Raw genomic sequence first — 27,204 nt, 5'->3', positions numbered from 1 at the left:
TCCCTGCTGCAATGGAAGCACAGAATCCTAACCACTGGACCTTCAGGGAAGTCCCCACATCATATCCTCTTTTTCAGCCTGCAGCTCCGTTGCCAGAAAGAACAGTCTGATGGGAGCAGAAAGTGAATACGTCCCCAAGCTGACCTATGGGAGTGCGTGAGGGGGCTCTTCCAGGGTCCCTGTCCATCATCAAAACAGGAGCCCTGTCAGAGCTGGGCTAGCAGCCCCCCACCTGCTCTCCATCCCCAGAGTTCCAGATGGATTCAGCAAGAGGACGCATCAGTGGTTCGTGTCCTTTATTAACCAGACAGGCATTGAGCGTCCATAGCAGGAAGAGGCGCTGCTGAGAAGGCTCAGAACACTGCTCGTGAATCTCACAGGATGTCGGCTTTGGAGAGGGTGGTTCCCAAGGCAGATCTCACCACGTGAACCTCTCCCTGCCTGCGCTCGGTGCCAGATTCAGACACAGCACCACTCCTGCGTGCTCCAGCACGTGACCATCCTCCAGCAGGTGTGATGATGGTGACGAAATCAGGAGGGCTTCCCTCAAACCCACAGTGGATGGAGCTGGCCACGGAGGACAGGACCACCTCCGACAAACTGGGGAGGAAGAAAGCCTGCCGTTAGTCATCCTCCTCCTCACTCTGCGTACCCCTGGGCTCCACGCCCCACGAAGAGGAAGGACCTTGCCCCCTCCCGCACGGCTGACGCTGTCCAACTTCTCACTTCCTTGGCCTCTGGGCAGCGGGCTCCTCTGCAAAGATGCACAGTCCTCTTATATACCCAGTCCCCTCGGATTTACTCATCAGGTTGAAATCACCTCTTTTTTTCCTTTTCCTTTATAGGATTCAGAGTTATGTTGTTTATTCTAAAGGTTAAAAAGAAATCAAGATCATGAAAAGTTTATAAAAAGCAATCAACTCTGTGATGTTTAACATAATTTCCATAGCTCAAAAGCCACTCAGAAGACCTTTAGAATCCAAAAGCAAAGAATGAGAAATCACCTCTTTTTAATAAAAGCCCAAGGAGAGGCAATGGAAGTAGCTCTCTGAATGCAGAAGTTGGTCCAGGGCTGGCCCACATGGGTTTTCTCATAGCCCCTCTTGCAGATGGCATCATAGACCCAGTTGACATGAGTCTGAGCAAACTCCTAGAGATAGTGAAGGATAGGGAAGCCTGGCATGCTGCAGTCCATGGGATCACGAAGAGTCAGACACAACTTAGCAACTGAACAGCAACTCTTGCAGGGTCCCTGCCACGTGCCAGGCTGGGGGCGGGGGGCAGGCCAGAGAGACCAGGGGCAGCAGTGTAGCTTCATCCTCAATTTGCCCCCTTTCAGTAGCTCTGCCCACACCCCACCCTCACCACTACAGACCTCCGTGGTCAACCCACAAACGCAGCCACTCTGTCCCCTCAAGCTCACTGCACCTCTGGGAAGCATGGGCACCCACTCGGGTCCCCCAGGAGCTCGGCTGCCAGGAGCACCTCCAGCCTCTGATGTTGGCTGTTCAGGCAGCTCCTGGTCCAGTTGTTGCTGCTGTTGTTGCTCAGTCGTGTCTGATTCTTTTCGACCCCATGGACTGCAGCACACCAGGCCTCCCTGTCCTTCACTGTCTCCCAGAATTTGCTTAAATTCATATCCTTGAGTCAGTGATGCCATCCAACCATCTTATCCTCTGTCGTCCTCTTCTCCTCCTGCCTTCAATCTTTCCCAGCATCAGGGTCTTTTCCAGTGAGTCAGCTCTTTGCATCAGGTGGCCAAAGTATTAGAGCTTCAGCTTCAGCCTCAGTCCTTCCAAAGAATACTCACGGTTGATATCCTTTAGGATTGACTGGTTTCATCTCTTTGCAGTCCAAGGGACTCTCGAGAGCCTTCTCTAGCACCACAGTTCGAAAGCACAGATTCATCAGTGCTCGGCCTTCTTTATGGTCTAGCTCTCACATCCGTACTTGACTATGGGGAAAACCTTAGCTTTGACCTGGTCCTCAACCCCATGGGAGCCCTGGCTAAGAACATCACGCTTTGGCCATCCTGGGAAACCACAGCCAGTGTCCAGCTAACCTGGTGGGGGGTGTACAAAAAGCCCCCATGGTGGCCTCAAGAGGCATCAAGTCTATTGGTGCCACATCTGACACCCCAGAGCTCCATGAGGGCCCAGGCTGAGGCCAGTCTCCGGCTGAGACCACCACCTCACTGAGGCTTGCCCCCTGCCCCATCCTGCCTCCTTCACTTCCTTTGAGAGACCTCCCTCAATAAATCATGTGGATCCCAGCCCTTACCTCAGGCTCTGCATCCGGGAAACCTGACCCAAGACCCTGCCCTTTTGTGTCTCTGGCTTTGCTGTCTCTATAACATCATGGAAGGACCACCTTCCCTTTGTCAGGGGCCAAATTGTCTCCCCCAAAGAGCCCTGTGTTGGGGTCCTGACCCAGCACCTCACGATGTGACTGTATCTGGAGCTGGGCCTTTCAAAAAGTGATTAAGGTAAAAATGAAGTCTTTTGGGCGGGCCCTAGTCTCATAGAGGTCTAGTGGCCTTATAAGAAGAGGCGGTCAGGACACAGACACACTCAGAGGGACGACCCTGTGAGGACACGGGCAGGAGATGGCCGTCTGCACGCCCAGGATGGGGCCTCAGGAGGACCGGCCCCACCCACACCCGGGTCTGAGGTTCCAGCCTGCAGCCCCTCTGGCTGGGGTGCTTTGTGACAGCAGCCTGAATAAAGTCACAGAGTCTTCCTCTCACTGAGTTTCCATTTATCCTTCAGAACCCATCTGAAATCTCATCCTAGTTTCTCTGAGACAGAAGAAATCATTTATCCGAAACGTTTTCGTGCTTCTGTGTGTGTGTCAGTGTGCGCTCAGTTGCTTCAGTTTTGTCTGACTCTGCGACCCCAGGGACTGTAGCCCACCAGGCTCCTCTGTCCATGGGATTCTGTAGGCATGAGTGGGTTGCCATTTCCTCCAATACAGGAGTGGGTTGCCCTTTCCTCCTCCAGGGGATCTTCCTGACCCAGGGATCAAACCCGCATCTCCTGTGTCACCTGCATTGCAGGTGGATTCTTTACTACTGAGCCACTGGGGAAGCCCACCTCTCTTTATATATATAATGCACATATACATATACATCTTTACATATATACATGCACATATATCTTATCCTCACTTGTGTTACAGTAGTCACATACACTCCTGTCCCTCCCAGTGCAGATTTTGTGATTTAATTTATCCATCCATCCACCCTAGTAAATTCTCCATCCATGGCTGTCGAGCTAAAACGGCCTGGGATTGAGTTTCTCGAGTCCCCAGGCCGGCCACCTCCCTCCTCCCCCGCCGCCCAGCGCAGGGGCACCCCTGATGGTATCGCAGACCTACACGAGGTGCAGGACAGGCTCAAACACCGGCTCCATTCAGACGGCCCTAGGGACACAGGCTGGAAACTTAAATTTCTTCCCATGCGGCCCAAGTCTTCCTGGGAAGTCGCTGACTGAACACACCTCGCCGGATAGATTAGAGATGAAACTGAGCGGCCGGATCGGTCTCGGTTTCCCGGGGGGCCCCTAATCTGCAGGGCCGGCTTCCCTCGACATCGACCACAGGAGTGCGGCTGCTGGGCGGCTCACCCAGAGGTCGGCTGTCCGATATGGCCGAGCCAAAGCTATCTGTTAGGCAGACAACCTGTGTGTGTGTCAGGATCCGCAACCATCATCCTTGATGCTGGGTTTTTTCTTCCTCGTTGAAATGGATCTTTTGAGAGCCAGTCAAGGGGAAAGAATGTGGAAGGATGGAGTGCAGTGGGGTACCTCCATGAAAGAGGCGCTTGATTATATGGGAAACATTAAAAACAGGGAGTTTTCCCTTTTACCACTCATTTCCTTCAGTTACCTATAAATTTCACTGTCAGAGAAACTACCCATCTGTTTTCCTGAAGAAGCGGGTAGAAAACATCCAGAGTGCAGCATATTTACCACAAATGTTCTCCATTGTCAGGAGCTGAGTTTTTGAAGTACATGTACATGCCTCTCTCCCTGCCCCCACCCCCCTAAGAATACTAAGAGCTGCTTTGCATAAGCCGCCGGTTGGGCAGACGGGGAAGGCGAATGCAAATATCATAGGATGGATTATGATCGCCCGGCCCTTGCCTTATGGACAATAGATTTCTCGACAGACCCAACATCAGCGACAGCCAGGTTGCATTTTCAAAAGGACTTTTGTGCATTTTTTTTTCTCCTTCTTAGTACTTAGGAGTCCCCGAAAAGACATCAAAACCGTTTAGTGCAGATATTCAGAATAAATGAAAGTCTTTTTTTTTTTTGCCCTTGTCGGTTGCCTTTGTAATAACGGTCTCCTTATGTGTTTGGATACTTATGTAACTTAAGATGAAAAGACATCTTATCGCCTCCAAGCAGAATGATGGGAAATTAGCGGCATACCTGCAACTCCAATTTGCCTGGGACGGAGTCCATTCCAGACCATGGGAAAGGGGCGCATTTGCTCCGTGGGATCAATCTCACGCCTTCCAATATTTCCATACAACGACTTTTCCTAAAAGCATGTAAAAAAATACCTTGGCTAACTGGTTTTGTTAATGAACATGAGAGGAAGGTGGTCATGGAGAGCCACGGAGGGTTTGCCCAAGAATTTGAGTAACTGGTTTTGGAGTAGATTTGTTGAAATTTTCATGTCCCTCACTGATTTCGCGACATTAAAATGAACCAGGCAAGTCAGGGTGGAAAACAGAAAAGTCTAGATCAAAGTCTCCAAGCAAGTCGGCTCATCTTAAAGGGCCTCAGATGACCCTGCGATGAAATGGGTATAATTATACCCAGTACATCAGGTCGCTGTGAAGCTTAATGACAACCTGAAAGTGTTCTGAGATCCTCAGATGAAAATAGACCACAAACACAGTGTTATTACAGAATTCAAAAGGATGCTTTCCTTTCTGCAATAAAACGCCGTGGGCACCGTCTGAACTTTGTCCCTTCTGGCCCTGACAATTCCCGCCATGTCCGAGTCTTCACCACACCTGCTTCTCAACCCCTTTAAAGTCCTTTGATTTCTGTGGGCCTCTTCACATGCCCCAAGACAATGGTCTTTCATTATGAATACGCTCCTTAGCAACAGTCTCCAGGAAGGAAAAGATATCTCTGCTGCGCCCAGTGGATTCTTACTCATTTCTCCATCATCAACAGCATCATCCTGGGGGTGACTGTGGTACCCACCACACCTGACTTGGATTCCACCAGATCACAACGGCCTTTCTAAAGAGCAGCCAGGGAGAGGTCTTGGGTTTGCCTCTTTTATTTATTCTTTTTTGCTGTAATCAAGGAGAAAGACTTGACTGATCATAACTAAACTTGGTCTCTAATAAACGGATGCCTGCTACACATATTTTTGTTTCCCCTTTGGATCTGCCATCTTCAAATCACAATTTTCTTGTCCAGATTATGTCCATCGGCAAGAAAAATGGATGGAGGACCCTGTGAAGCCCCTGGGCTCACCAGTACATGAAGCAGTTACATAATCCTGCTAAGCCACTTTCTCAGGGGTATTATGTGAAGTTGAATATTTTTTATTTCTAGACACTGAATGCGCTGGAATGGAAAAGACCCTCATCTCCATGAGGTGGTCCCCTGCTATCCCCTCTTAGAGGAGGGAATGGCAATCCCCTCTTGCCTGGAGAATCCCATGGACAGAGAAGCCTGGCGGGCTACAGTCCATGGGGTTACAAAGACTCAAACACAACTGAGAGACTAACGCACGCTATCCCCTCCATCCAGAACACTTCCCTCCTGATGGTCACCTGACTCCCTCCTCTTTCTCATCAGAGCTGCACACAATGCCTCCTGGCCTCTCTAGCTTCCCCCAACCCCACTGCCTGTCTCCCTCCACTGGCTCTTGGGATCTCTTGTTGTTCAGTCGCTCAGTTGTGTCCAACTCTTTGCAACTCCACGAACTGCAGCACGCCAGACTTCCCTGACTTTACCATCTCCCAGAGCTTGCTCAAACTCATGTCTATTGAGTCTGTGGACGATGCCATCCAATCATCTCATTCTCTGTCACGCCCCTCTCCTTTCCTCAGTCTTTCCCAGCATCAGGATCTTTTCTGATGAGTCAATTCTTTGTATCAGTGGCCAAAGGATTGGAGCTTCAGCTTCAGCATCAGTCCTTCCAATGAGTATTCAGGGTTGATTTCCTGTAGAATTGAACGGTTTGATCTCCTTGCTGTCCAGGGGATTCTCCAGAGTGTTTTCCAGCACCACAATTCAAAAGCATCAGTTCTTCAGCAGTCAACCTTCTTTATGGTCCAGCTCTCATGTCTAACCTTCATCTGTCAGTTTCCCCCCTCCATCGGACAGAGGATCAGCCCACAGAATGTTGACTTCCCAGCACTTCCAGATAGTGTGTGTGAGGGCTAAGCACACACCCATGGCAGTCCTCAGAGGAGCTTAGGGGCAGGAAGCAAGAGGCATGTTCAGCACGTACCTCCAGCGAGGCACCTGGTGTGGGGGGTGGGGGCGGCGGTGACAATGAGAAATGGCTCTCCTACTCCAGCCTTTGTTCTTGAACCCGTGAATTTCAACTTTGGGGGTCACAGCACCATATCTGGCTATTGATTGGGTGCACTGATGGGTAGCTGAGTCGTTCACAGGATGCTCTTGTATTCTCCCAGCCTATCTGCTTCTGACTGATGAGAGTAGGTCCTAAGACCAGTAGACCACAAGGCCGTGTGTTCAATGTGGTATCTCCCCAGCTGTAAAATGACTTCTCAATTCAAGGTGTGCAGTCAGACCTCGGGGATGGATTCTGTAAGCCCTTTGATGGATGCTGGGAAGCACTGTGAGCAGAGGAAGCAAAACCCATACCAAGAGTAATGGCAGTTCCAGAAAAGACAAACTGCTGTTCTACCCAGATTAGAAGGGCTTCCCTAGTGGATTAGCTGATAAAGAATCTGTCCGCAATGCAGGAAAGATGGGACTAGGGTTCAGTCCCTAGCTCAGAAAGATCCCCTGCAGAAGGGAACGGTTACCTCCTCCAGTATTCTTGCCTGGAGAATTCCAGATTAAAAGAGGGTGATGGACTCAACCTGCCGCTAAGGGGCCCACTGGTGCTCTCAAGGCAGGGTGTCACGTTGAAGGGTCATCATTTGTCTTGGTTGCTGAAAGTCTGGGTGTCCAGCATGGGTATTGGTGTCTATGGGCCACTTAACATGCCCCAAGACCATAGTCATTATTTCTGAACACTCTCGTAGTAACGTAATTTCCAGGAAGAAAGAGGTATCTTTGCTGTCTCCTGTGGATTCTTGTTCATTACTCCATCATCAATAGCATCATCTGGGGATGACTGTGGTCATCCAAAGAGAGCAGCCAAAGAGAGATTTGGGGTTCATCATCTTTGATTTATTCTTTTGTGCCATAACCAAGGAGAAAGACTGGCCATCATCTCCAGGACAGGTCATCCCACTGACCTGGTCCCTGCGGGCCTGAACTATGGGACAGGTCCTCTGAAGGCCAGTTGGCATCCACACACTTTTGCCCACTGCTGTAGGTCCGTCTCCAAACTAAGTTGTTCCCGATCTCCTAATACGGTTCCTTTCAGGCTCCTATCCCATAAGACAAGCCGTGTGCCCATGTCCAGGCGTCTGTGGATTTTCCTGCTTCTGGGTACTTTTCTATGTACAGTGGATGGCCAGTGTGCTGCCTGCGGGATGCCCCCACCGCCCCTGCTGTCTTTCAGGGTTACTTCTCAGAGAGGACGTGATGCAAAAAAGAGTCAGTCTTCAGCCAGCTCATGAGAGGCACTTCAGCTGCACAGCCGCCTGGAGTGCCCTGGCCAGGTGCTCCAGCCCTGTTGGAACCTACTAGCAACTCACAAGCTGTTCTTCAAACCGCCAGTGGCTTCTATATTGTAGAGAGCACATCTTGGGGCTTCCCTGGCAGCCTAGTGGTTAAGACTCTGCACTTCCAACAGAGTGGGGCACAGGCTCAATTTCTGGTCAAGAAACTAAGATCCTGCATGCTGCACAGTATGGCCAAAAAAAAAAAAAAGAAAAGAAAAATTTCTAGAAAGAGCATGTCTTCACTCAAGAACCCCACAGGTCTATGCTGAGACGTTCCTGGAGAGGTTTTCTGCACTCTCCACCTGTGCAAGCCTTCATCACCTTATCTGGTGGATCGCAAGCCCCTAGGGACAGAGAAACTTACACTCCAGGCTCTGCCTGCCACCGAGCCCTCTAAGACCTGCTCTGGGTCTCACGTGAGATAGAAAGCCTTTCAAACCACTCAATAAGCTGGTTAGAACAGAATTCCTGAGAGTGCTATCGATTTCCACCTCCCCCCAAGTCCAAACAACTTTAAGTTTTGTGCTTCTTTCCTGCTAGCTGTAGAAGATGTAGGATGGGCAGCAAATGGTTCTTTGCTTTAAAGGGAAGCCCCACGGGCCCTGGACACTGGGTCCCTGCTCATTTCATTGGCATGCAGCCCTTTATATTGTCAGAAGTCTCTTTCTCACTTTCTGCATACTCTATGCTCCGTGCTCACCACTTCCAGTTCACATGGGTTATCAGTACAGAAGACCAGCCTGATCTATAGAATATCAGGATGACTATGGTCCCTATGAGGTGTCTTGTTGGGAGAACAGGAGAGTTAGCTCCAGTCTGGAATCAGAGAGCGAATGTGAACTTCTGTCCTTCTCCTATGATGACAAATTGTTTTTTATCCTCTTCACCAATGGGATTGGAGAAGAACACTTCTAGATCAATAGGTGCATACCATTTAACTTCCATTTCTGGCTCCCAGATGGAGAAGTGACTACCAGTGGAAGCTTCCTGCCATAAAGAACCATAAAACTGGGGGGGAAAATATGAAGCAATCTTGTTTGGGCAACAGAAAGCAGGCATTAGAGACTGTGATCCCTGAGAGAAGGGAAATTCATAAGGCAATCCCATTAACTGCCCAGCCTCTCTGCCTGGGGAAATTTCCTGACCACAGTATAGGAGCGAGAGCAGAGGAGAACAATCGTATTGAGCGGAGGGGACTGTGAAAATGATGTGAATCTGTGGTCAGGGTGCCAGAGAGGAGGCAGCTGTGCCCACAGGAACACCTCAGACATTTGCATGAAGATTACCTGCAAGTCTTTGGCTAAGAGTGGGGTTGTGAGTATATAGGGAAAGACTATGTAAGAATTACCTGAGATCAGGTGTTGTGGAGTTGAGAGACCAAAGTTTGCTGAGACACACTGAAGTTTCCAGCCAACCAGAAAGGAGAAGAGACATCAGAAAATTTGTGCCTTAGGAGTAAAGACCATAACTTATAGCAAAGTCTAGTCTATCTAAGTCTAGAGCCTTAAATCAACTCTCAACAAAGCTTGAAGACAGAATTCAGAAGGAGAGTCAAAGCAACTTAGAGGGGCCCAGGAAAAGCCAGATCCAAGTCTATGCAAGTTCAACTTATCAGCCAGGAATATCCACCACCTACAAGAATAAAACCAGCAGTACTCAGAGATAAATATCAAATTCAAAATCTCTAAAATGTGTCATCTGAAGTTCCAAATAATAGGAAAAAATCTAGACAAGCAAAGCACAAGGAAAATATAACTCATATGCCATAAAATAGGAGTCAATTGCCACTGACCGGAAGATAGCCCAGATGTTGGACTTAGCAGATATATAAAGCCATTATTATAAATATGTTCAAGGATTTAAAGGGAAATATGGCCCTAATGAACAAATCAATAAAGAATCTCAGCAGATAAATTAGAACTGGAAAAGAGAACTAAATGGAAATTCCAGAATTCACAGGCACAGTAACAAGTGAAAAAGTAAGTGGATTCAAAGAAGATTAGAAATATCAGTAGAAATTACCTGAAGACAGATCAATAGAAACTATCCAATCAACAGAGAGGCCTTCTCTGGTGATTTAGTGGATAGGAATCTGCCTGCCAGTGCTGGGGACATGGGTTCCACCCCGGTCTGGGAAGGTTCTGCATGCAGTAGAGCAACTAAGCCTGCGCACCACAACTGCTGACCCAGGCCGCCTGGAGCCTCAGGTGCCTGGAGCCTGTGCTCCACAAAAGAGAAGCCACTGCACGAGAAGTCCGCGCATCGCCGTGAGGAGCAGCCGCCCCTCACCACAACCGCACACAGCCACAAAGACCCAGTCCTACCAGAGTAAATTTTAAAGAGAGAGAGGGAAATCTAAAGAAAGTTAGCAAATGCTCAGAGACCCTTGGAACAAAGTCACATGGCCTGGAATATGTGTAGTTGCAGTCCCAGAAATAAAACAGAGTGAAAGGAAGCACAAAAAGACTGAGTAAATAAAACAAAAAATTCCCAAAGTTGAAGATCTCCATATAATAGGGAGAAAGCTATTTACAGATCCAAGAAACACAATAAATCCCAAATAGGATAATTACAAAACAAAATCCCAAAAAAGCCTGAAAACCATACCTGCACACATTGTCATACTACTGAAAAATAGAAAATCTTGAAAGCAGCCAGATAAAAGAGCACATTACCTATCCAGGAAGAACCCAACACTCATGGCTGATATCTCATCAGAAACAAAAGAGATCAGCAAATAGTGGGAAATGATATTTAAAGTGTTGGAAGGAAAGACTCACCAACTCAGAATGTTATACCCAATGACAATGTCCTTCAAAAACAAGAGAATTGAAATAAAGGCATTTTCAGATCAATAACACACAAGGAGATCAAACCAGTCAATCCTAAAGGAAATCAGCCCTTAATATTCTTTGAAAGGACTGATGCTGAAGCTGAAGCTCCAATACTTTGGTCACCTGATGCAAAGAGCCAACTCATTCCCTGATGCTGGAAAAGATTGAGGGCAGGAAGAGAAGAGGAAAGCAGAGGATGAGATGGTTAGATGGCATCACCGACTCAATGAACATGAATCTGAGCAAACTCTGGGAGATAGTGGAGGACAGAGGCGCCTGCCAGGCTGCAGTCCGTGGGATCACAAAGAGTTGGACTTGACTTAGCAACTGAACGACAACACAAGCAAAAATTTACTGCCAGCTGATCTACATGGCCAGGACGCTCTTCCGGTGGAAGCTTCACCCAACTGACAACAAGAGTTTACAGGAGGAATGAAAAGTGCCTAAACCAGTAAATGAGTGAGAACACAACCACATACAGCGTCAGGGGCCGTGTCAGTCTCCTCGTTACCATACACCGCCTCTGGCGTGGTTTACAGAACGTCCTGCGTGCTTTGGGGTCAGATGGGTGAGCGGAATGGGAATGCGATGGGGCAGGACCCCCGCATCCTTAAGTGTTTTGTGATGCACCAAGTCTTTGCAGCTCCTCCTGGGGTGGTTTTGCTTCTGCCTCACTGCCTCAGCCAGGAGGGGACAGTTTCAGGTGGCTCCACTTGGCTCCTCCCACCGAATGACTCCTTTTCTGCAGGTCACAGAATCAAAGCCAGGGTCCTGCCGACTCTGGATTGCAGCCCCCCGAGTTACACAATAAGGGACCGAGAAAGTGATCGCAGGTGAGCCCCTGGATTCGCTGTGACATGAAATTGGGCCAGGACTCTATTTATCACTGTCATTGGGGTCAGCAACAGAGTTTCAGGTCTCCTGGTAGCAGACCCTGCATCCAACAATCCTGGAAAGTCTTTTCTCAGGACACACATACCATGGTCAGTAGCCATGTATCTATCACTTTGGGGAAGGATCAGGAAAATAATGATGGCATCAACCGGCAGTGACATTTACAGGATCTGTCCTCAAAGAGACTTGACTTCTAGTTAATCGATCAATAGTGTCCGGGTCTGTGAACAGAGCCAGACCAACCATCACGTGTATTTTCCTGGTTCCATTGGCACCCATTACCAGCTCCGGCTCTCTTCATTGCCTGACATATTTCTCCTCTGCAGACATCCTGATGGCCAATCTTAGTTATCAGCCTTACCAGTCGATGTATTGAGGGGCCATGGGTTCCATTAGGGAGGACAAATGTCAAGTGTCTTGAGTGAGGCTCTGGGAAATATCTCCGAGAAAGGGGACACGTCCCCTCTGTCAGAGGTAAGGAGATTGCTTCTGTTGATGGGGTGGGAGCCTGTGTGTAAGTGTGACTGCTGATTTCAGGGTGCAATTCCATACCCAGCCCAGCCTCCATGGCACTGCTAACTCAGAAGTTAACATTGTCAGCCAGAGGACTTCCCTGGTGGCCCAGTGGCTAAGACTTCAAGCTCCCAAAGCAGGGGATCGCAGTTTAATGCCTGGTCAGAGAACTAGACCCCATGTGCCGTAACTAAGAGTTCACACGTCGCAACTAAAGATCCTGTGGGCTGCTACGAAGACCTGGCACAGCCAAATAATTCTTTTTAAATGATCAGACAATAGGCTGCCCGGATGATAAAAAGAAACCTGCAGATCTAAAGACACTGAAATCCCCTGGATGTTCCGGAATTCATACCAGAGTCTGCCTCATTCCCGGGTGGCTCAGTGGCAAAGCATCTGCCTGCAATTCAGGAGACCTGGGTTCGATCCCTGGGTCAGGAAGATGCCCTGGAGGAGGGCATGACAACCTGCTCCAGTGTCCTTGCCTGGAGAATCCCGTGGACGGAGGAGCCTGGCGGGCTACAGTCCATGGGGCCCCAAAGAGTCAGACACGACTGAACGCACACGTGCTGCCTCATCCCAAACCTCTCGGTCTGCCTACTAGACAGATTTTGTTCTGAGAATTCAGGACCACCAGCCCAAATGGGCCCCCGGTTACCTGAAGAATAATTCGAGTAGGGTGAGTGAGGTTCAAGTTTGCTTAAGGAAGAGGCCCAACAAGCCAGTGGACTCCCGAGGGCTCCCGAGGGCTTCACTGTGGTCTCCACAGGCAGGAAGTTTGCTGTCTCCCCGAGGTTGCTTTCTAAAATGTAAACACAGCTTTTCTCCTCCTCCTTCTTCTTCTTTTTCTTCTCCTCTTCCTCCTCTTCTTCCTCCTCCTCCTTCAGTCTGTGGGATTTTCCTCTTTGACGGTACAATTTGCTAAAAATGAACATTTTGACAAGAAAAATATGTGGGCACCAGGGCCAGGAGGGAAGCTGTGAATTCTCTGCCCGCTGTCCCAGAGGGAGTGGGGGGAGCGGGGGCCGGCCTCGCGTTCCTGCCCCTGGGGGGCAAAGGGACTCCACCTGGGTTCCTCGCACCGTCCCATGCGGCCGCTGTCCTCAGTCCTGCCCTGCAGGGTGGCTCCTGGTGTCCCCCACCACCAGCCCAGCGGGAGCCCTCATGGTGATGACCAGGAAAAGGACCAACTCAGCCATCCCGAGTCCAGTATTCCCAGTGCCTGGCCTTAAGCCACATGACCTGGGGGTGGGGCCAGTGAGGCTCAGAGATGTGGAGCTCAGAAGGAACAGGGTTCAAGTTCAAAACCAGTCCTTCGGACCCCAGACCCCTTGCCTTATTTTTGCTCCACTCCGGCCCAGAGGCAACGCTAAGCACCAAGGACGTGGCTGAATGCAGAAAGAAGTCCTATTTGGTCAGAGAACTCCTCAGCCAGAGGATTCAGGGATGGAAAGGAGCTCCCAGTCAGGCTGCTCCTTACCACCTGCCCAGGTGTGAGCAGTCTGGGTCCTCAGGGAGTCTCAAAGGGCCTTAGTGGTCTTGGAGGGCCTCCAGGGGTCTGGGACCTTCAGGGATCTGTGGGGGCCTCTACGGTCAGGGAGGAACTCAGGAGTGGACCTTGGGAAATCTGGGGGCCAGCAAGGGGATTTGTGATCTCAGAGGCCTAGGGGGCCTTGGTGGTCTGGGGAACCTCGAGGAGTCTGGGGGGACCTCAGGGAGTCTGGGGGGAACTCGGGAAGTCTGGGGGGATTTCAAGGAGTCTGGGGGACCTCAGGGCATCTGGGGGATCTCAGAGAGTCTGAGGGAACCTCAGGGAGTCTGGGGGGACCTTGGGAAGTCTGGAGAGACCTCAGGGAGTCTGGGGGAAACTTGGGGAGCCTGAGGGGCCTCAGGGAGTCTGGAGATACCTCTGGGAATCTGAGGGGCTTAGGGATCTGGGGGATCACTGTCTTGCTGAGAGAAACCAGTAGGGTTGGGGAACCCCAGGGGTCATGGGGCACAGAGCTTATCCCCAGATTCAGTTCATGGTGGGACGTCTTGCATGCTTGCAGCCATGTGCCACTTCCTACTCAGTAAACCCAGTGTGATCAGCTCCAGGATGGGAAGCCAGGCAGGGGACCAGGGAACATCCCTGAGGAAGAAGAGAAGTGGCAGCCGTGCAGCCAGAAAGCCTTTCAACTTTCAGGGTCAACACAGCCCCTCCAGATGCTCCAAAGTTAGGAAGCGAACGGCAGCGGCGAGGGTGTCTCGGGGCTCTGCCTGCCCACACCATAGAAGTCACTGTCCGAGTGAGTCACTGACATGTTCCTGCTCCCTGCAGCACAGGGCTGGGCGCCAGGACCCCGAGCAGGCCATCTGCTCCCGGGTTCCATCAGCGAGGCCACCTGGCTTCAAAGGAACCGGAGTGAAGTCACAAACAGAAAATCTGTGTTTAAAAGCTCAGGGCCTTTGGGGTCACCTCATCATGGGAGCCTGGACCTGGGCGGGGCGGGGGAGGGGTGGGCTCCCACAGTGGCAAGGCACACAGCGAGGAGCTCAGAGAGCCTGTCCAGTTCATCCTGAGCAGATGGCCTGGGGCACTTTCTCGGATGTGTGGCCCATTCATGACTTTCCTGGAAGGTTTTTAAAATTTTTATTCATTCCTGTGACCACATCCTCCAGGAATCACATCCACAGGGAATCATCCAGAATGCTCTGATTTCAGGGCTCAGGTTTGCATTCTTCGGGGGAGCGGGGGGGTGAAAAGATTACCAGGGAAAGGGGTCTGCGTTATTTCTGCAACGGAAACTTGTTATTGTTGTTTGCTGTTTGGACGGTAAGTTGTGTCCAACTCTTTGCAACTCCACGGACTGAGGCATGCCAGGCTTGCCTGTCCTTCACTCTCTCCTGGAGCTTGCTCAGACTCATGTACATCGAGTCGATGATGTCATCCAACCTTCTCATCCTCTGTCATTTCCTTCTCCTCCTGCCTTCAGTTTTCCCCAGCATCAGGGTATTTTGCAATGAGTCAGCTCTTCGCATCAGGTGGCCAAAGTATTAGAGCTTCAGCTTCAACATCAGTCCTTCCAGTGAATATTCAGGGTCGATATCCTTTAGGATTAACTGGTTTGATCTTGCTGTCTAGGGGACTCTCAAGAGTCTTCTCCAGGACCACAGTTCGAAAGCACTCTGCCTTCTTTATGATCCAACTCTCAGATCCATACAAGACTACTGGAAAAACCATAGCTTTGACTATACAGACCTTTGTCGGCAAAGTGATGTCTCTGGTTTGTAATATGCTGTCTGCGTTTGTCATGGCTTTTCTTCCAAGGAGCAAGCGTCTTTTAATTTCACGGCTGTAGTCACCATCCACAGTGATTTTGGAGCCCAAGAAAATAAAGTCTGTCACTGTTTCCATTTTCCCTTTAATTGGCAGCAGCTAACGGAGACCAGCTGGACACAGAGAGAACACTGGCTCCTAGGCAAGGATGCAAGATGAGTGAGATACCGCCCCCTCGAAAAGGCTCTCAGTTTACTGGGACTTCCCTGGTGGTCCAGCAGCTAAGACTCCACACTCCCAATGCAGGGGGCCCAGGTTCAATCCCTGGCTGAGGAACTAGATCCCACATGCCTCCCCTAAAAATGATCCTGCGTGCCACAACAAAGCCTGAAGATCCTGCGTGCTTCAACAGAAGACCGAGCACAGACAAATAAATAAATATTTTAAAAGAAAACAAACCCCCAAAAAAGAAGTTTGCTGGTTAAGGGGTGTGATCGCCTAGGTGGACTAGAGAAGAGGCAGCCCAGCCTGATCTTGTACTGCAGAGTCAGAATCCCACCTCCACCAACACTACTTCCTGCCCTCAGCCCCGTCCACCCCATCAGAACTTTCCTCCGCATGAAGACCCTGGGCATCCCCTCTGCATCCCTGAAATAAATCCCAAACTCCCTGGCCTGACTCCCTGCCTCCTCTACTCGGGCCCCGCCTACTCCTTGAAGTTGCCCTTCCCCCATGCCACTCGCCCGCCTTCCCCACCCCTGCTCCCAGGGAACTCCACCCTCCTGTAGGATAACAGCTCTCGCTCCTGGGGACATCCTCACACTTCAAACCTGATAGCCCTCTCCTCTGCATGTCCTCTCTGTCTCCTGACGGTTGCCCATTGTTTTGTGATGGTTTGTGTAGGAGTCAAGTGTCCACCTGGTTGCCTGCTCCAGGTGGAGCGAGGTGGTACCACTTCCCCAACAAGCAGGCTTCTCTGGTGGCTCCGTGGTAAAGAATCCGCCTGCAATGCAGAAGATGCAGGGTCGATCCCTGGGTCAGGAAGATCCCCTGGAGGACGGCGTGACAACCCCGTCCAGTATTCTTGCCTGGAGAATCCCATGGACAGAGGAGCCTGGCGGGATACAGTCCATGAAGTCACAAAGAGTCGGACGTGACCGAGCGACTTAGCACACACGCACCCCACCCAGCACAGCTCAGGACACAGGAAGAGGCAGGAAGATGCTCAGGAGCCCTCAGGAGAGTCCCTGACCCAGGCTTCGGGGGACCATGGCCATAGCTCAGGACACAGGAAGAGGCAGGAAGATGCTCAGGAGCCCTCAGGTGAGTCCCTGACCCAGGCTGCGGGGGACCATGGCAGAGGGCAGATAAGAGACTGAAAAGGGGCAGGGACCTCAGAGGGGCTCCCTGAAAGGGTGAGGAGGGCTAGCACCTGCCCCTCTGAGCTCTCAGATCTGGGAGTAAGGGGGTCTCTAGAGCTGGTTCTTGGGTAAGCTCTGCGCCCCACCCCCCGCCCCGAAATCTTCAAAACTGTAAAAGCCATAAGATACAACAGAAAAGCCTCCTGAATCCGTGCTCTGCTCCCCACCGCACACAGCCTCAACCAATTTTCTTAGAAAGTCATATGTGAATCTCTGACTGCACCTTTTCAGGAGGGCAGGGCCGGCAGGGCTGGCCTGCCTGCAAATGGAAACTTTGCCGAGAATGCTGTGGTCTGGTGACCCAAACAAGCCCATTTGCAAATTGGCAGGTGGAATTGACCCCGTGGAGATAAAAGGCTTGACTGGGGAACATTTCAAGAAGTTGTTGAGTTTTTTGTTTTTTGTTTTTCTTTTACTGAGTGCAAAAGCAAGAGAGGGCAAAAAAAAAAAATCAAGTTAATAAAAATTGTACTGAATGAAGTTAGACACAATAGTAGTATTTTAAAGCAACAACTTCCACGGAGGCTTTTAAAACAGATTTTTACAAGCTGTTTTTCTCTTTCCTTTTTTCTTGCTTGTTTTAAACCGTGCTCAGTGAAAAGCCTTCTAAATTACTGTTGACCACATTATTTTCAATTCTTGAACCACGATTTTTCCCCTGTGCCTGGGGAGGCTCCATCTCCGAATTTACAGACAGGCCGGTTCCCAAAGGACAGCTGCTATAATTCAGCTCTAAGATTCCTCAGTGTGAGTCTGCAGAAGCGATTTAATGATAACCGTGATCCCAAGGGACCCCAAAGGCCTTTGATGGGAGACTTAACCCTAGGAGCCCTTGTGATTACTCAGCGGCCCATCTCCACGTCTTCCCAAAATGAGAAGATGGGGTGAGGAAAGACCCATTTGTGGCAATAAACCATTTGAGATCAAAAGGAGGGCTGTGGACTGAATGTTTGTGTTGCCCCAAAGTTCATATGTTGAGGGCCTAGGGAGATGGGAGTGAGCTTTATTCACGTCGCAGCAGGGAGAGTTTGGGAGGTTCACACGGTTCTGGGAAAGAAAAGAGGCAGGCTGGTCAGAGGGCTATCTGGGTCGCCAGTGAGCTGCCCTTGTTGGCCATTATGAGAATGGAGCTGCGCCTGCCATGCCAGGGGTGGGCACAGGCATCCTTTGCTGCGAGTCCAGCCCCAAACTCCCCCACCTTCGTCCCCCACGCTGGCATCTGGGTGCCACCCTGCCAGAGGAGCTGCCACTTTTGCGGACACTGTCGGAAACAGGGCAAGGGTGTTTCCCCATCCCTGGAATGCGCCTCCTTTGTATTAATTGGCGTAGAATTGCTTTGCAGTGTTAGGTTAGTTTTTGCTGCACAGCGAAATGAATCAACTACATGGACACATGTCCCCTCCCTCGTGAGCCCCCCCCCTGCCCAACCCCATCCTTCGGTCATCACAGAGCAGCAAGCACCTGCTACTCGGCAGGTCCCCATTGCTTTACACCGCGTGGGGTGTTAACATACATGCCAATCCTGATCTCCCGACCTGCCCACCCCCGCTCCTTCCCCCCACGTCCGCATGTCCCTTCTCTACATCTGTGCCTCTATTCCTGCCCTGCACAACGGTTCATCTCTACCTTCTTTCTAAATCCCGTGCATGTGCGCTCAGTCATGCCCAACTCTTTGGGACCCCATGGACTATAGCCGGCCAGGCTCCTCTGTCCATGGGATTTCCCAGGCAAAAATACTGGAGTGGGTTGCCATTTCCTTCTCCAGGGGATCTTTTCAACCCAGGGATCAAACCAACGTCTCCTGCATTGCAGGTGGATTCATTACCACTGTGCCCCCTGGAAGCCCACCTGCATTAATATAGGAGATTTGTTTTTCTCCTTCTGACTTACTCTACTCTGTATGACAGACTCTAGTCCATCCACCTCTCTACAAGTGACCCAGTTTTGTTCATTTTTATGGCTAATACGGAATGCCCTCCTTTAAATACAGCCCCATCTTGCCTACCAGGTCCAGCTGTCTGCACTTCCAGCTGCTGTCTGCAGGCCCTGAGATCTGCCCTGGCCTCCGCTGCCCTTTCGTTTCAACACTGTCCCCAAACCAGAGCGAGTCAACCCTCCTCTGCGGGCGGAGAAGCCCCAGGCTCCCTGTGTCAAGGATGTGCTTGCCCTCTGGAAGGAGAGGTAGGGGAATGAAAGGAAGCTCTTGTTTTTTTGGATTCTTCTAGAACAGCCTGAACACAGATGCTTATCACCATATGGAACCGCCCCTGTATGTCTGTCCACCTGTCTGAATCATGGAAAATTCATATCCTTCAAGGAAGAAATAGTTCTTCTTCCATTCAATAGACTCTTATAAATATGTATATGGGTGGGGGACAAATTAGGAGTTTGGGATTAGCAGGTATAAACTTTTGTATATAAAATAAACAAGGTCCTACTGGATAGCACAGGGAGCTATATTCAAGGCCTTGTAATAAACCATAATGGAAAAGAATATGAAAAAGAATATATATGTGCAACTGAATCACTTTGCCTTACCCTAGAAACGAATACCACACTGTAAATCAACTATATATATATATATATATATAGAAAGAGAGAGAGTACATTATGTAAGTATAATACAAATAGAGTTTTGAATCAAACTGAAAAGAACAGAGAAAAAGTATAGTCTAGCCTCGATCATAAACATAGACTTAGGGATGCAAACAGTAAGGAAAACTGGAAAAATTCAGTGAAGCCTGGAGTTAACAGCAATGTCCTGATGTCGGTCTCTTGGCTTTGACGCCCCGGCTGTAGTTATGTGAGATACTAACAACAGATATGTCATGAGGGATATATAGGAACTTCCTGTGTATCTAAATTATTCTTAAAACAAAAAGGGTATTCTAAAATTCTAAATATGAGCAAAGACTTTCAGCACTTAAAAATATAAGTGTCTACAGCGACCAAATAGGGTCTGTCCCAAAAATATTGGTGGTGATAAAGCAGGAAAATGACGTATCATATCAGCACAAGAAATAATAAAAGGTCATTGAATTATACCAATAGATATCAATGAGACACTTTGGGAAAAAATCATTATTTAAAAATTTGTAACAATTAAACACATTTCTTATTTTAAACATGATGAAGTTGTGGATTTAGAACCAAAAGCCAGTGTCACTTAAGTAACAGGTCACGAGCCTTAAAGATCAGTCATCCTGTGATGTGTCCTGTCCACTGATTGTTCCCATTTTAAAATAAACCTAGAAATACCAGAGAAAGCTGCTTAAGAAGCAAAAGAAATAACATAGAAATGTAGAAAAAGGAGGCATACAAATATTCTTTCTCTTGTGGTCATAAGGGCTTCCCTGGTGGCTCAGAGGTAAAGAATCTGCCTCCCAAAGCAGGAGACGAGACGTAGGTTCAATCCCTGGGTTAGGGAAGGTGCCCTAGGGAAGGAAAGAGCAACGCATTCCAGTATTCTTGCCTGGAAAATCCCATGGACACAAGATCCTGAAGGGCTACAGTCCATGGAGTTGCAAAGAGTCAGATACGACTTAGCAACTAAACAACAACAATATCGCAAGTATAAACCTGGGAAAGCAACCGGTAAATTAACTCTGACGATACGGCACATACAAAAGCAAACGTTACCAAGTGTGTATTATGCAAGTGTCAGGCAATTAGAAAAAATGCTTGTAAAATAAGAGATCCCAAGAGCAGTAAAAAAAAATCAGATAATTCATTTTTAATCATTTTAATTTAATTGTTTAATAATTGTCTTCCCATTTACTAGAGAATATACAACTTAGCAGGCCCTAATAGGAGAGAGAAAAAAAAAGGAAGGCAAAAAGCAGAACTGTATTTTGCTCTTGAGGAAGAAGAAACACAAGAAAGATGATGGGCCAGTGGGCAGAACCCAAATGTTACATATTCAGGAAATTCACAAGACATTGGCCACGTCCTGAAGAGCTCGAAATCAGCCATGTTGGCCACGATGGGAGTATTTACACCAAGGGGATCACCAAGCATCTTGAATCAGGTCTTTCCTTCCTGCAGAGCCGTTTTCCTAAACACCGTCACGTCTGGTAAAGACAAAAGACTTTTACTGGTACTCTCAGCAATGTGATAAATTGACTTTGAAATTCCAGAGGAAGAGTGTACGTGCCCCTGTGCACATGGATAGATCTATGTGCGTGTATGTGCATGGGTGTGACCACTTTAAAAAATTAGAGTTAAAAATGTTTAACTCGTGTATGAACACAAGGGCTTCACAGGTGGCTCAGGGATAAAGAATCTGCCTGCCAAGGCGAGAGATGCAGGGGGTTCAATCCTTGAGTCAGAAGATTTCCCTGGAGGAGCAATTGGCAACCCACTCCAGTATTCTTGCCTGGAAAACCCAAGGGACAGAGCAGTCCATGGGGTCGCAAAGAGTCGGACATGACTTAAATAAATAACAATGAACAAACAGAAAAATCCAAAAAGATATATAAAGAATATTACCAATGCTAGCTGGGTGGTAAGATTGTAGGTCCTTATTTATTTTTCTTATTTTTATTTTTCATAACAAACATCTATTGCTTGTATGATTAGGAAACCCTTTTTCATTTTTTTTTCAGGTTTTAACAAGCTAGAAGAAAGTAGAACAGCACTTTTTTCCCCATCCATGTAAAAGAAATTCTGACTAAAGAAATGGAAACATCTCATTGGATACAAGATGGAGGGGTTTGATTATGTTAAAAAAAATTAACTTCTTTCATAATCATATGCATGATAAAATTTTAAAAGAGCAATGCTATGCTATGCTAAGTCACTTCAGTCGTGTCCGACTCTGTTCGACCCCATAGACGGCAGCCCACCAGGCTCCCCCATCCCTGGGACTCTCCAGGCAAGAACACTGGAGTGGGTTGCCATTTCCTTCTCCAATGCATGAAAGTGAAAAGTGAAGTCGCTGAGTCGTGTCCGACTCTTCGAAACCCCATGGACTGCAGCCCACCAGGCTCTTCCATCCATGGGATTTTCCAGGCAAGAGTACTGGAGTGAGGTGCCATTGCCTTCTCCAAAAGCATTGGGAAAATGTGTAATAAACAAATAAAAGTTATAAGAAGTATCCGTATGAAACATACAAGATCAATATTCAGTTTCAACTTAAGTGATCAGAGAAGGAAAAACAATTAAATTTATACACCAGAAAATTATGGTGACACATTGTCACACAGGAAAATGCAAAGCTTCTTTACTAGCAATTAAAGAAATAAAACTCTAAACAATACGAAAGTATTATTATACCCCTGTGAATCCAGCCGAAAAAAAACAAAACGATAAGATTCGCTTGGAAGAGCTAAGGGAAAACTATCTTTGCACACTGCTGATGGTGGGACCTGCTGAAATCTGGTTGGGTCTGGTGAGGATTCTGACTGAGAGGATCTTCGAGGATGTCTGATTGAGAAAAAGAGACAAGCTATTTATATTTTTTTATATCACGTTGGAAAATATGCTGTGAGGCAGGGTTTCCCAGGAAAATTTCTCGAACCCGGCCAAACAAGCACATTTCTACTCTGCAGGACTCCTCAGTGCCTTTCCATGAATCCCCAAGAGTGTGTGACATAGACCCAGGTAATTGGCCCTCAGAATCTTTTTTATGGTAACTTTATTGGCATCCCACAGCACACTAGGCTACTGGAAATCAGAGAGAAAATAAGAGAAGCATTTTGTCTAAAGATGTCATTTCTTAAAGTGAAATCTTGGAGACAGTCTCAATTTACCTGAACGCGAGAAAGGTTGTCCAATTCCCTTGTACCTGGTAAGAAATCTTTTGCGTGGAAGTTCCCTCTTGTCTGCCAGGTAGATAAGCAGGCTTTTTGACTCCTAACTGAAGTCACTGAGAAAGACTTGAATAGGACGAGAGCCCTGCACTTGTCACTAGAGCTCCGTGTCCTGAGATGCGTTGCTCAGGGGTCCTTGTTTCATTGGGAAAACTAACTGGATTCCATTATCATCTTATCCAGAGATATTATCAAAAATCACATGTCCTACTGCAGGCAGACCGGAAAAGTATTCTCAGCATTAGATGCACGCATATCTCGGTTAACCCTCAGAAAGGGGAAGAAACCGAAGCCTGGTTCCCCATTGATGGTGTCAGCTCAGCCAACTGACCCCTGATTAGATCTTAGTTTGAGTTAGGATCGGAAGGATAGACGCATGCACATCTTATTCAGTCTCGTATTCTGCCGATGTGTTTGCCTTCGGGTTTCCTAGAAAGCATTCCTGTTTGAAAATGTCCAGTCTTCTCCCAGCCACGTGGAGGGAAAGAGGAAATTCACACTGCTTTGGTCACTGGTGGGGGTGGGGAATTGAACCAAAGAAACATAAGTGGAAAACCGGAGCATCAAAGACTCACGCACAGGTTAACATCCGTTTACAAGGGCAGTGGTGATGAATACAGCCCATGCCACCCTGCAGGGACAGAGAGGCTGGGGACCCACAGCTGTGGACAGCATTCCCCCCGCCCCCACCCCTCACCTCATCCAACCACTTGCATCCCATAGCTCCCACAACATTTCACACATACACACACATGCATGCACGCATGCACAGAGTTTGTCTGTTTTCTCAGTAGCCTGATCTTGGTAATTCAGGAAGCAAGAGAAAGTACCAAAGTGGTCACTAGCCAGAGAGAACCCATGTGTTCCCAGCAACATTCAAATGACCTTGGCCATCAGGAAGACCTCTTGGGGCAGACCCCAGCCTGGAATGACCCCTGAAGGCCATCACTCCTCAAGCCAAAGACACATCTGTTCCCATTCATCCCATTCACTTCTCATTCCTTGGCCCAACACATCCGTGCAGAGCCCCTCAAGGTGCACGACCCCAGAACGGGGTGAGTTTTCTGTCTCCCCTCCTGCCGCCAAATGTTCACAGTCTAGGACACGGAGCATCTCAAAGACCCAGGTCCAGCAAAAATGAAGCCGGCCAGCTGCGTGCATTTAGAACGAGATGGCAAATGAGACTTGTATTTCCAGGTTTCCAAAGCAGCCACGGAAAGGGCCGGTCTCCACGGCCCAGAAAGGCCCAGCCTTCCCAGCCTGTTGCGGCTGCAGGAGAAGGGCCTGTGGGCCACTGGCTTTGATGGCTGCCCCTGGGGGCCGTACTCCGTGGCTGGTCACCAGCGGAGGTTTGCGAGTTTATCACATTAACTGTGTCTGATCCCCGAATCCAAATTACAGGCCAAAGCCACAAAATTGTCTCCCAATCAGAGGCCTCTTGCTCAAGTCCCCCACAAACACCAATCCCCCTTAATCAGGAACCGGGGGACGGGCCAGGCACTCTGCAATGGGGAGCACACTCATTTTTTTTTCCAATTTTACAAAGCTCCTCTGCAGCCTCCCTCTAATTTTCCAGCTCAGGTTCTTTTGAGGAGGTTTTGTGCCTTGCAAGCCAGAGTCCTATGGCAAGCAGAACAACGGGAGGAACGGCAAAAGGCCAAGCCAGAGCCCAGAGCGGGCTGCCAGACCAGCCTCCACCCCTCGAGGTCTCCTGCGAGCTTGGCGTTCATGTGGTCTTGATGCTTTAGTCCAGGCATCTGACCACGAGACGCTCGAAAGCTATGAGCTCCGTGCTTCTGCGTGATTTCCAAAGAGCTACCTTTGCAGGCAGAATCCCACCTCCCTGCATCCCAGCCCTGCATTCCAAATTCAGAGGGAGACAGCATCCCTGGAGGACAACCTGGGTTTCTTTTTCCCTTGAGCTCTTTGCAAGGCCAGGATGGTTGTGGGAGGGGTGAGTGGTCACCGATTCTAAAGGAAGCAACCTAGGCCCAGCCATATGGGTGGGCCCCACAGTGTGAGAGGCGGACTGCAGAGCAGCCTTTGCGCACAGCACTGGGGTCTCTCTCGAAGGCCAAGCTGTCGTGCACTTGGGGCTGGAGGACCACCGCAAAGGGAGGCTATAGAGGAGTGGAGCACGCGTGGAGGTTTCATAGGAGGAGTGGGAGGGATGGAGCACGCGTGGAGGTTTCATAGGAGGAGTGGGAGGGAAGGGGGGAGGCATGGACGTGGGCAAAGAGGGTCTTGGAACGCCAGGCTACTCATTGGAGAAAGTCTTCAGGGGGCCTTGGGGGGCCACTGGGGGGGTACCCGAGCAGTGGAACAGTCTTAACGTCAAGCCAGGCGATCATTATAGTAGCAACACACACCTTACCCTCATGGTGGCTCTGCTTGTCTGCACAGCTTTACATTAAGTCCTAAGGCCAGTAGTATCAGTCCTCAGACTTTGTTCTTTATACCGTGCTGGTTTTCGCCTGCCCATATAAACTTTAGAATCAGTGTGTTGATATCCACAAAACAACTTGCTGGAATTTTGATTAGATAGCATTGACTCTCTAGACCAAGTTGGGAAGAAGAACTGATATCTTGAGAAGCTTTTTTTCCGAAACATGGAATTTATTTTGTTCTCTGATTTTTTTCATCAGAGTGTTGTAGTTCTTCTCAGATAGAGCTCACACAAATTTTGTTAGATTTATTACCTGGGGACGGGGTATGCTAATGTAAGGGCTTCCCATGTGGGCACTAGTGGTAAAGAACCCATCTACCAATGCAGCAGATGTAAGAGATGTGGGTTTGATCCCTGGGTCGGGAAGATGCCCTGGAAGAGGGCATGGCAACCCACTCTAGTAGTCTTGCCTGGAGAGTTCCATGGACAGAGCCTGGTGATCTATGGTCCATAGGGTCACAAAGAGTCAGACATGACTGAAGTGGCTTAGCACAGACGCATGCATGCTAATATAAACAATATTGTATTTCTCATCTCAAATTCTACTTGTTCATTGCTGGTACTTGGTGAGCAGGACTGACTTGTATATTAACCTTGTACACTGCAACCTTGCCACATGCCTTTACCTTTTAATGATTCAACCCAAAAGTTTTACTCGTCACTTTTACTCATAATTTGTTGGCTAGGACAAGTCACACGGCCGTACCAGCAGCAAGGGAGACTGGGAAATGTCATCTTTCCGTGAATAACAGGTGCCGAGGAAAAATCCCGTTTTTGTAGGGAATGGATATCAGAGGATGCAGTGATACCCGGCCCCTAGCCTCCTCCCCGGGCAGTCTCTCCTTGCGTGATTCTGTCTATACGATGCCCTTGTTAGGAATCCAGCCTCCTTCCAGGTATCTTTATTTGTCCTAGTAGACATCAGGTAACCACTGGATCAGCACACACGTGCCTCCCAAGTTCAGTTCAGTCGCTCAGTCATGTCCGACTCTTTGCGACCCCGTGGACTGCAGCACGCCAGGCTTCCCTGTCCATCACCAACTCCTGGAGCTTGCTCAAACTCATGTCCGTTGAGTCGGTGATGCCATCACCAGCTCCCAAGGACCACTTGAATTCTTAGAGATGATGCGGCCCACGCCCACATCAAGGAGAGGACAGCTGCCCCAACTCCTTCTCATTCATGCTCTCAGCACCAGCGCAGCCTGGTGAGGGAAGAGCATTTTACACATTGGTCTGTATCTGCAAGCTCCTCTTTGCATTTCCTCCTGCCTTCAGCCAACACCCTACATCTCAGGGGGCATAGTCTGGACTTCCTCTGCTCTGAAGTGGTCACTGCCCAGCGATGATCATACTGGCTATGTGTTTACAAGTGTCGTCTACCCTGGGGCCCACTAAACTCTGCCTAGGGCACCAGCTTCCCACCCCTTTGTCTGCTGGAGCCATGTGTGAATTCAGGCTCCTCCTGGCCTGGCACCTGGGATGCTCCTTGGTGACAGGGAGAACCCCATGAGGCCACGTCCCGATGAGCCACAGGGAGTCTGGCTCAGGTGTCCCAAGGAAAGACAGGGGGCCTGAGGGTCTGCAAAATGCCTGGGTATCCTTTGGAGTTGTTTTGGGTTTGATTCTTTTTTTCTGGTTTTAATATAAATATTTGTTCATAGGAGGATAGAGTGTATGGAAAGGACGTGGTAGAGCATAGAAGGAAGGGGAAAAATCAACCTTATCAACCCTTCAAAGCTCAGCTCCTTCCATTTTGTGATATGTCCTTCAAACCAGCTACGTACGTCTTACAGTTGAGCTAGTGTGGTACCTGTGCATTTGTATCTCGCTATATATCAACCTCTGGATATGCCATAATCCACCATCCCCTGTGATTGGACATGAGATCATTTCTAGGATGACTCTTGTAAGTTTCTTGTTTGGCAGTGAGGTCACAGGTCTTCGTGCAAGCCGCAAACGTGCTCAATCGTGGCGTCCTTCTCATCCAAGTGTTCGGTTGCAAGCAACTGAAACCAGTGCTGATGGGGTTAAGCAAGAAAGGAAAACCAGATGGCGAAAACGGGCTGGGCCAGGGGAGGTGAGGCAGCATGAACTCCAGCCAGACCAGGCCCCGATCCTGTCTCAGGAGGCGCTTGAACCATCCCCAGCACCGGACCTGCGCTGGCCCAGACCTGGTCAGCAGGTGCT

General features: G+C 49.1%; 1 protein-coding gene across 2 annotated transcripts in view; it reads right to left on the bottom strand.

The window, feature by feature from the left end:
* Window positions 1–279: 279 nt before the first annotated feature.
* Window positions 280–27,204, bottom strand: part of LTO1 (LTO1, ABCE1 maturation factor) — a 67,496-nt gene continuing 40,571 nt past the window's right edge. Inside the window, exons 4-5 of one of the 2 annotated variants that reach the window (XM_027532921.1) lie at window positions 4,434–4,545; window positions 280–600 (exon numbers count right to left, since the gene is read on the bottom strand). In XM_027532921.1, coding sequence (XP_027388722.1) covers window positions 547–600; window positions 4,434–4,545 — 166 coding nt within the window. In that variant the 3' untranslated portion in view covers window positions 280–546. The remainder of the gene's footprint in view (window positions 601–4,433; window positions 4,546–27,204) is intronic. The other variant, XM_027532919.1, reaches the window with a different exon arrangement.

This window comes from Bos indicus x Bos taurus, chromosome 29 (assembly GCF_003369695.1).
Source record: "Bos indicus x Bos taurus breed Angus x Brahman F1 hybrid chromosome 29, Bos_hybrid_MaternalHap_v2.0, whole genome shotgun sequence".
Taxonomy (NCBI): Eukaryota; Metazoa; Chordata; class Mammalia; order Artiodactyla; family Bovidae; genus Bos; species Bos indicus x Bos taurus.
Note: the sequence above shows the minus strand (reverse complement) of the source record. Positions and strands in the feature narration are given on the sequence as shown.